Here is a 10,422-nt window from a genome sequence, read left to right on the forward strand (position 1 = left end):
AACCAATGGCTTTTCATGCTGTCAATTTGTTTCCATTATTTGTAGTCACAAGTGCTTTTAGGGTGACCAAAATATCACAATTCTGTACACAGAAAAGGGATCATTAGGATCTGCTTTCGTTTATAAATTAATAGTTACTTCAGTGAAGTCACAAATCTACAAGTCTAGCTTCCAGTAACCTTTGAAATTAAACTTATATATTATTTTATTGTATTTACAAATCTAATCAAGTTTAACAATCACTACAAGGGGCTTTTTACCAGTCACTTAATTTAATTATCTCAAACATTTTAAATGACTTTTACAAACTTAATATACTTGATTTTCTTTTCAAGTACTTCAACTGTGTACAAATCATTAATATAGTAAATTAAACTACTTGTATTTTTTTCAATTTAACTTATTAGGTACTTGATTATACATTTTAAATTACAATCACAAAACTAGTTTTTAATATTTTAGTATGCTAAATTATATTCTATGTATTCATAGCGATATACAAATCATTCTTAAATGCGTCACACGTTTTAAAAGTATTTAAATAGTAATGAAATAATAACCCATATTATTTTATATTTAACTCTAAGCTTCCAAGAAGTGTAAGATACTCGTCCATGTAAGAAATCAGGCCGCCTGAACAGGTTGACATCACAGGCACTGAGAATGTGTATCTGCCAGAACTGAGCTGTCCCCACCCCCTTGGTCCGTCCCACTTTTTCCCTGGAGGCGGACTGGGCCTCACACCACGGACACACTTGCTGCGCCTGTCTGAATATTCCCTTAGAAGAGGCACCTGGAAAGGTACAGCCGTTTTTCAGGACTCTTGGTAACTATTTTCTGATTGCCTTCCCAAAAGCTTGTCACCAGTTTGCACCCCCAGGAATATTGTATTGTCACAACCACCTCGCGATACCTTTAGCAGCACTGAGTATAATAATGTTTATGATCACTGATCATCATCATCGTCATAGCAGCCAATTTGCACGTGGGCAAACGAAGCCTCATCCTTTGGGGTTCATCTATTTGGTGGCAAGTGCAGTTGGACGTGGTGTAGAAGTTCACGAGGCACTGCCCTTCCGGGGTGTCCCCTTGGCCCACAGGTGGGACGCCGGTAGGTGGGGCCGAGCGCGCGGGGCATCGGGAAGCCAGGCCCAGGTGGAGGCGCCGCAACCCCAGACCCCACGGCCAGGGGGCGCTGCGTCCTCAAGGCCCCCGCCCCGTCCGGGCTGGGGTGGTGCCGCGGGCGGGGAGCAAAGGTTGGTGTCTCCACTCCCCGAGCTCAGCCCGAGGGGCCGCGGCGTCATGACGGTGGGAGCCAGGCTCCGGGGCAAGGCGGCGAGCAGCCTCCCGCGCCGCGGGCCCCGGGGGCAGGGGGACGAGGAGGCCACCGCGATCCTGGAGCACCTGGAGCTGGAAGACGAGGTGGCCGAGAGCGCGGCGAGCGCGGGGCGCCCGGGGGCCCGGAGCGCGCGGCGGGTGCACCTGGCCGTCCTCCCCGAGCGCTACGAGCCGCTGGAGGAGCCGGCGCCCTGCGACAAGCCCAAGAGGAGGTACCGGCGGAAGCTGAAGAAGTACGGCAAGGTAGGCCCCCTGCCCGCTGCCCCCTGCCCTGGGGGTCGGCGGGGCGGGGCGCCCCGGCCCCGGCTTCCCAACTGTCCCGACGGAGAGCTGGAGTCCGGCCCCCCGCCCTGGGACTGCGCTCAGCCTCTCTGGGCTCCCCCTGCGTCCCCTTCAGCCCCCCGCAACCACCCTCTCTCCAGCATTCACTACTAAAGCCCCCCCAGACTGTTCCTTCTGTGGCCGGAAAGTGAAGGGAAAGTTTCATTAAGGGTAGAAACTGAAGCAGAAGTGTCCCTGGGCACCAGTCCACCCGCTACCCGCTGCTGGCTCGTTAATGACAGCCCTCAGGGTCGCTTCCCAAGATGGTTCTTATCCTAGGTGTGTCTTACCCTCCCTGTGTGTGGTGGGCAGGGCAGAAACCAGCGTCCCCAGTGTACTGGTGGGAACACTGAGGCAGGGGTGTGGTCGGCCGGCTTGCAGAAGGTGGCCCAGCTGGAAAGTACTGAGTTGCAGCCCAGTCTGTCCCTCCAGCTGAGAATTGTTGGAGGTATTGCTTTCAATATCCCCACCGTTATTTCAAGGGCCTGGGAGCTGAGCACATACACAAATATGCACAGTTACCTGTGTGTTCTGGGGCCTGTAGACATACTTCCACGTGCCTGGATTGGGGGTGTAGGGGTGGAGAGACAGAGCAAGGAGAAAGAGAGATGGGTATGAACATGGAATAAAAGTGACTGTTTCTTCCTTGGAGATCCACCTGGAAGCATTTGAAGTTGCCCCCCTGTTCCCTGGGGCTGGAGTCCACCACCCACAAGAAAAATCACAAACTAATTTTGTCGTGGCCAAAGGCCAAGGGTCTCATCTGATTTATTGCCCTGTTATCTGTGTCCTCTAGTGGCCCTTATCATACCTGCAACCAGCCAGTCTCCATACCTAGAAGCTTAGGTTTATCAGCCTCTCTAAAGGCATGTCAGCAGCTTTGGGAGCAGTATACAAGCAGGCAGTTGTAAAATATATTAATAAAAACCATAAAGCTGGGACTTGCAGGCTGAGTCAGGCTAGAACTAATCATCCTCCTTCCTGGCCCCAGTTGAGCACAAACAAGCCATCATTTTCCTCTAAGCAAATGGTGAACAGAGAATGTGGAAACCTCAGCTCAGAGGCTGGTTCAGAAGATGCTTTTGGGGGTTCTTACTATGTGCCAGTCACTGTGCTAAGCGCCAGAGATATAACAATGGGTACAATGCAGCCGGGCCCTAGAGATGTCCACAGCCTCTCCAGGCATAGCCGGGGCTGGGTGTTTCAGAGCCCGGGCAGGCAGCCCTCCGGGATGAGGATGGAAAGACAGGGAGATTTTCAAGTCAGTCGGGACAGGAAGACGGCACAGAAGGATGCATTAAGGTTTCACAGGTTAACGATGAAGTATGACTTCATACTAGCATGGCTGTTATCAACACACACACACATACACACACACAACACAGAAAATAACAAGTGTTGGCGAGGATGTGGAGAAATGGGAATTCTTGTGAATTGCTGGTGGGAATGTAAAATGGTGCAGACGCTGTAGGAGACAATTTGGCCATCCCTCAGAAATTTAAATATAGATCTGTTATATGATCCAGGAATTCCACACCTAGGTATACGCCCAAAAGAATTGAAAACAGGTATTCAAACAAATACACACACACACATGCACACACACACACACACACACACACGTTCATAGCAACTGTATTTACAATAGCCAAAAGGTAGAAACAACCCAAGTGTTCCTCAACTGATAAATGAATACACAATGCAATGCACATGTACAATGGAATATTATTGGGCCGTAAAAAGAACAAAGTACTGATATGTACCACAACACAGATGAATCTCTAAAACATCATGCTAAGTGAAAGAAGACAGACATACAAAGTCACATGCTGTATGTATGCATGATTCCATTTGTACAAAAGATCCAGAATAGGTAAATCCAGAGAGACAGATCACAGATGGGTGGTTGCCAAGGACGGGGGGCAGCGGGGGTAGGACTGGAGCCGTCTAACGGGTGTGGGTAGTCCTTTGGGGATGATGAAAATGTCCGGAAGTAGGTAGAAGTGGTGGTCACACAACGTTGTGAATGTACTCAATGCCGCTGAACTGTCTGCTTTAAAATGGTTGGGTTTTGTTATGTGAAATTTCACCTCTATGAAGGAAAAAGAAGAAATTCACCAGGTAGACAAAGGGTGACATTCCCCACGGAGGGCCCGGTGCAAGCAGAGACGAGGGTCACACACTAGGTCACTAGACTAAATCAGGTGAGATGACATTGTCACACCGGAGCTGGTGTGTCCTTTCTGCCTTTCAAAAGAGCAACTTCTCCCTGCATTGTTTTCTGAAGCACCTGAGAAAGCAACCCATTGGGTTTCAGCCTGAACGCAGAAGACAGCCAACTGCTCTTTGCTGAGAATCCGAGAACAGCCACAGAAGGGCCAGAAATGTGGGGAGGGCGTTCTCTCTGCTTTCTTCACTAGGTGGAAGTTTACCTCCCTTGGGCCCCATGGAATAGGGAGGGACCTGCAAACATCTCCACGTGACAGCCATGGGCTCCGTAATGGCATTTCAGCCGACTATGGATCGCACATCCCATGGTGGTCCCATGAGATGATAACAGAGTGAAAAATTCCTGTCACCTCGTGAGGTCCTAGCCATGGTTACATTGTAGCACTGGGGGGAGGGGGGCACCTGTCGCTTGCTGCCTGCCCTTCCTGTCCAAGCCCTTTACTTACCACTGCGTAGCAACTGCCCACATATCCAGTGTGTCACGCTCTGTACAGGCTTGTAGCCTAGGGACAGTGGGCGATCCCGTGCCCACCAGGTGTGCCGGAGGCTAGCCTGCCCCGGGCTGTGTGAGTGGGCCCTGTGGTGTTCGCACCAGGATGCCATCACCTAAGGGTGCGCTTTGCAGAAGCTTTTCCATTGTTACCATGGGGGGCTGGCTTTTCCTTTAAGGAAGGGCAGTGAAAGTTGCTTTTCGTGGAACGGCTCAGACTCTTCACCTAAGTCCCTTCCTGCTTCTATGTAAAGAAACATGTTTGGCCTTCGTGACTTGGGGAAGAATTGGCTCGCACACCCCTGCCACCCCGTGGCCGCTGCCAGGGAGGCTGTGCCTGTGGAAGGCGGTGCGTCTGGGGCCGCGTGCGTCCCCAGCTGATTTTGAGTAATGACACTAGTGTGCTCTTTTCGGGGCTCAGGGAAAGGGAAGGGATGTGCATGTGCCCGTGCTGTGCTCCCCCAGGGTACCTGCCTCATGTTCTGTGCACAGGTTATACCTGGTATCCCCCCCCAAATCCTCGCAACAACCTTGGAAAACTGGGGACCCCGTTTTCCAACAAAGGAAGGTGGAATGAATGAATGTTACACTATTTGTTCAAGGCTGCACAGCCAGAGAGCAGCAGAAGCCATTGGGGTGAGGGAACCCACCCCAAAACTTAGCTTAAAATAAGAGGTGACTTTCCAGGGCACCTCCGAGAGCCACAGGGGAGGTGTGGATAAGGAAAGGAATGAAGTTTTGTTAATGGAGCAGTTAGGAGAGAGCTGGAGAAGGAAAGCATAGGGCATGGAGTAGCCTTTAGCTCAAGAGGGAGACAAATGTCACCATGTTCTAAGTAGCTGGTAAGGACCTGGGCAGTGAGGCCACGCTGCCCTGCCACCTCAGGCTGTGCTCCCCTCTCTCTGCCTCAGTTTCTTTCTCTGTCGCATGGACTAACTCCAGGGTTGTGGGGTGGGGTAAATGAGTGATTGCATGTGGAGGTCTTAGAGCCCACGTGGCGTGGGACAAGCGTCTTGCAACTCTGGTTCACAGGTGGAGGAGAGACCCCAAGGTGCTTTTTCTTTTCCGAATAGTTTTAAATGAGCTCTGACTCACAAAATATCAGCTTCTGTCACCGACTGTCCAGCTCACTTTTGTGCCTGCGTCCTGACACAAGGTCACAACTGAAGACTCCATGTTTATATTTAGGGGAGTGTGAGCTTTGTTGAGAGATGGTTCCCCGATTGAGTCAAGGGGGCAGGGCATCCCCAACATCACTGGGGGTCGGTTGAGCCCTGAGGAACCCCCAGACAGCTTCGCTGTGACGGCTGTGGCGAATGACCACAGAGGTCCAAGGCCACACACATGCATTCTGTACAGTTCCGGAGTCCAGAAGTCCAACTCAGTCTCCCTGGGCTACAGCGTCAGCAAGGCCAGTTCCCTCCAGAAGCTGCAGGACAGGGCCCATCTCTTGGCTCTTCCCAGCTTCCAGAGGCCCCTCCCCCATCCTCACAGCCAGTGGCAAACCCCTGTCCCTCTGCCTCATCTGACTCCTCCTCCTTCCCTCTTGTAAGGACCTGGTCCTTATGCAGAATCTTCTAAAGCTATAAGGATCCCTATGACTGGGCCTACCTGGGTAATCCAGGGTAATCTCCCCATCTCAAGACCCTTAATTTAACCACATTTGCCAAGTCCCTTTTTCCATATAAGGGAACATGTTCACTGATTCTGGGGATTAGGATGTGGACACCTTCAGGGTGGGGCTCATTCTTCCACCTGCCACACTCTCCTGTGCTCCCCCACACCCCTCCGCCCCTCTGGCAGATTATTTAGGCCGAAAGCTCTACTCAGATCAAAGAATTCAAAATCTCTCTCCGATGACGTGGAAAAGGCTGTCCATAGATGTTTCCCATTTCTTTGCCTCCCGTTTTCTCAACTCTGTGCATTGACAGTGTTCCCATTAATGAGCTATTGTAGTAGCTTTTTTCCCCTAAATTGCAAAAAGGAATGACAAGCAGTTTTTTAAAATAGCAGGTTGAGGGAAATGGAGGTACAAATACCCCAAATGTCAAGTTTAATGCAGGCCATCTGTGACTCTGGTGGCATTACTTCCAAAGGATGCTCTTGACTTGAAATTGCTCCCAGGGGACGACTTTGTCATTGCTGTTATTTCAAACAGGTAAATAGAATTCTCCCGCTGGGTCTTATCACACGTTTGTAGAGCAGTATCTCTCAGTAGCCTCACCCCTAACACCCACACGCATGCACACACACGCACCCCAAATTCTCATTGAGATGTCAGCTGGGCAATGCCCCGGGGATCAGTGTATACAGAAGCCACTGACGCACCCGGCTCTCCCAGTGCTCCTCCTTTAGTCTCCGAGTAAGTGAAGGAAACCCCCAGACCCGTCCTGAGTGCTGGGAATGCAGTACACGGTCCCCACCCTCGTTCTCTTGTCCTGAGGACATTCATAGGGCAGTACGCGCTTCAGGAACTTTCCTGAACAGAGGCTGAAACATCTTAGATTTCTACAAAATATACCACCATAAACCTAAATTACCATGGAAGAGCTCAGGGCTCAGGCTGGCAGAAGGGAGAATCCCATCAAGAAGGCTGAGCACAAGGCTGCATGCGAGGTTGGGGGAAACGAAGGGAATATGGCGTCCAAGAGGTCAAATGGTTGTTCATGAAGTGTCAGCAGCTGCTAAGAGGAGGGAAGGGGAAGGCAGAGAAGTGGCAATTGGATCAGGCAACGTGGCGGCGGCCGGCGGCCATGACCTAGTGTCCTGGATTGGGGGGGCGGGGAAGGCAGCATGGAGGCCATGCGTGGGGACAGCTCTTCCCGTGGGTTTGGCATGAAGGAGAGCGGAGACCCAGGCAGGATCTAGCGGAGGATGTGGAGTCAAGGTAACGGGAGGAAGAGAGCGATAATTCTAGAGAAGGTAAAGCCAGGGCCTGGGTGACAGAGGGCACTGGCAGCAAGTGTCCCAGGAGCAGCCGTGGGGGAAGAGGGCCGTTCTCTGCACGGGAACACAGGCCAGGTGGGAGCAGCCAGGTCAAGGTGGGTGCGAAGACGGTGGTGGAAGGCGCCTGGGCTGCCCGGCCTTCTGACCTTTTCAGTGAACAAGGAGGTGGGGCACCTAATGCAGGCACGGAGATGGGGTGCGTTTGTCTGTGTGTGCTGGAGGTGGGGAGACCTGCGGGGAAAGAAAAGGGCGAGAAATTGTACCTGGGAGAGAAGGAAAGTTGGCCCACTGGACAGACAGACAGGTATGCCAGGCCATGTCAGAAGTCCCAGTGAGGTTTGCAATTGTGATTTTTACATGAAACCAGGTTACCTGGTTATAGGAGCTGGACAGGTCATCAGGCTGAGAGACAAGGTGGATAATGACATCAGGTCACCTATGTGAACGTGACGTCATCGAGAATGATGAGCGAAGTTGGGGGTAAGGAGAGGAAGGTTGGGGACAGGGACAAGCACACAATCAGTGTCAGTCCATGGGCCGTGGACTTCACTGTCCTGTTGTGATTCCGTTTGGATCTCTGGAGGTCCCCCCGTCTAGTACCAGTTCTTGCAGAAAAGAAGGAGGAGCAAGAGTGGAGATCGAGAAAGCCCAGCCCAGTCCTTACCCTTTAGGGGTCTGTAACTGTGTCTGAAGTCAGAGGCTTTAAGGAGACCAGGTGGGTCAGGAATATGTCCCAGAAGAGAGGCAGGACCGGGTGGGCTTGGGGAGAAGGAGAATAAAGGGGAACTGGGCCCCGCCTCCAGATGGCCTGGTAACGTAGCTGGAACAGAGAAGAGGAGTCAGCTCTGGTTAAAAAATAGAACAAGCCCCTTCGGTTTTCGCACAAGCAGGCTGTCTGCTGTCTCCCAGGCTCTGAGTTACCTGGAAATGTGCTGGAGAGCACTTGGCACGGGGATGACATCTGTCCTGAGCCCCCACATGTTCCCAGGCTGGGGGTGGGCAAGAGACAGACATGGGAATTGCTGATTTGCCCTGAGAGAGTGAAGCCGAGGGAGCCTTTCGGTACGTCCCTTCTGTGCAGAAGTTGCCTAACCCAATTCTTTGCTGTTGTCTTGGTTCCTCCAACCAGAATGTGGGGAAGGTCCTCCTCAAAGGATGCCGCTACGTGGTGCTCGGCCTGCAGGGGTTCGCCGCGGCCTACTCTGCCCCCTTCGGAGTGGCGGCCAGCGTGGTGGCCTTTGTCCGCTAGCGGGAGCCACCGGGCGCAGGCACCCCCGGAAGGACGGGCGCCTCCGCTCTGGGAGCCGTGCGATCCAGGAGCACCTCAGACTGGAAGCAACAAAATACTTGGAAGAAAAAAAGTCTTTCTCTGTTGACTCGGACTGCTGCTGCGAATGGGACCTCTTTGCCCGTCTGCTGAGCTTTTCACATTTCTTGGTCACGGGTGGCACTGAGGGACGATCCTGCAGAGAATGAGGCTGAAGTTATGTCTGGGGTCAGAGTCAAGTTTGATCACACTGGAGCCTTCATGCGCAGCCTCCAGATGGGAAGGTGTGAGCACTCTCGTGGGCAGCAGAGTGGGGGTTGGGGGTTGGGGGGACTTTGACCTGCAGTGAGATGATTTGCTACCTTCCCCTGGAAAGGTCGCAGGCGGGCTGGCGCTCACAGCCCCTCGCAGCCTCTGTTCTGAGGGCACCGAAGGAGCAGTCTGCTTCTGAAGTCACGTCCCCCATCTCCTCTCCCATCCCCTGTCACCGGGAGTTTAATTACAGGCTGGAGAAAAAGGAAGGAAGAAAAATGTCTTTGAAGGCTGACACTTCGAAACTGTGCTGACAACGTGTCGTGACTGTTGAAAGTAGATAAAAGCTTGTCATTGTCACCTTTCTCTGACATGAGTGTGCAGCGGAGACAGGGGAGGAGGAAGGGCAAGTTCAAGTGCAGGCTGCGTGGTGGGAAAGGCTGGGCGAGGGAGTGCTCCTCGGGGCTGATGTGCCGGTCCAGCCGGTCTGGCCCAGCCCTGGGTTTGAGCCTCAGCTCAGCATGTCTACGCCGAGCCACCAAAGGGGGCTTGGTCTTGGGCCCGAGGGAGATGCTACATCTGGGAATGAAAGTGTGTGATTTAGAGAAGGAACCAGGAAGTAGGACGCAGGTGCAAAGGAAGTAGAAACAGGACAAGAAAGGTTGGGTGAGCGAGGTGGACGTACGGGACCGGGATCTGGGTTCTGAGCGTTGGGAGGTCTTCGGTAGGCTGGGCCTTTGGCTCTGGGAGGGAGCCAGGGGCAGCTCCACGGCCAGAGGTGCCGTGGCTGGTGCGTGGACGCCCTCTGGGGCCCATGAGCTCACGCCGTCTGCCTCTGTAGCCTCCTTTCCTCTTCTGTGCTGCGCACTTTGACCACGTCTCACCTGGATTCAAAGGTTAGGGTGAGCGTGGGCCTGACACTCCCCCAAGCTGACCCATTGACTGACTTTGGAGCACTGGACAGGGAGGTGGAAGAACGAGGAAGTCCCTTGTCCCATGCCCTCTGCCAACCCCTGCGATTGGCCACCATTCTGACTTTGATTCCAGAATATCCAAAAGTCTCACATAGTTATTGGGGATCAGTCTGTAGGATCAGTGGCAGCACCTACCTGTTGCCCCTAGAAATTTCCAGGCCATGCAAAGGAGGCCTCGGTGCTCATGTTTCACCAATCAGGCCCAGCCAGGTGGCACTGGGGTGTGGAGAAGGTGGGAAGACAGACAGATGGACAGAAAAAGGAGTGGGCAGAGGAGAAAGCTACGGCCAGGAAGCTAGACTCTGCTCCCCGTCCCGGAAGCTCAGTGCGGGGATGAACTTGGATCCCATTTCTGCATCATTAAGATTTGTGAGGAAAAGAGAAAGCAGATGTTCTTGTTTGAGCCCAAATGCTGACAGTTGATAATGCCACATGTTTACACATGTAAGGTCATCATAGCTTGCCCGGCCACACAGCGAGCTGCGGGGAAGAAAGGTGTGTGCGGAAGAAAAAGCGAAGAGTAGTTTGTGAGAGAGGCAAGCCTGCTGCTCACAGGAAGGAACCCAGGAGGGATTCTGGGGGGGCTGGGAGGACGCCCCTCCCCG

At 52.8% G+C, this 10,422-nt stretch overlaps 1 protein-coding gene across 1 annotated transcript; it reads left to right on the forward strand.

Annotated features, from left to right (window-relative positions):
• The first annotated feature begins 1,202 nt into the window (after nucleotides 1–1,202).
• Nucleotides 1,203–9,203, forward strand: CUNH1orf115 (chromosome unknown C1orf115 homolog). Its single transcript, XM_090263426.1, has 2 exons — nucleotides 1,203–1,581; nucleotides 8,454–9,203. Exons 1-2 carry the CDS (start codon nucleotides 1,303–1,305, stop codon nucleotides 8,571–8,573), a joined length of 399 nt encoding a protein of 132 aa, XP_090119552.1. The 5' UTR covers nucleotides 1,203–1,302; the 3' UTR covers nucleotides 8,574–9,203.
• Nucleotides 9,204–10,422: the final 1,219 nt, after the last annotated feature.

The sequence above is a fragment of the Furipterus horrens genome, unplaced genomic scaffold (genome assembly GCF_987537825.1).
Source record: "Furipterus horrens unplaced genomic scaffold, mFurHor1.1.pri manual_scaffold_15, whole genome shotgun sequence".
Lineage (NCBI taxonomy): Eukaryota > Metazoa > Chordata > Mammalia > Chiroptera > Furipteridae > Furipterus > Furipterus horrens.

Bases quoted from the DNA above. Each gene is read 5' to 3' on its own strand.
- CUNH1orf115 (XM_090263426.1), top strand. From the start codon at position 1,303: ATGACGGTGGGAGCCAGGCTCCGGGGCAAGGCGGCGAGCAGCCTCCCG. The intron at 1,582-8,453 runs GTAGGCCCCCTG...TCCTCCAACCAG, and splicing joins AGCTGAAGAAGTACGGCAAG to AATGTGGGGAAGGTCCTCCT.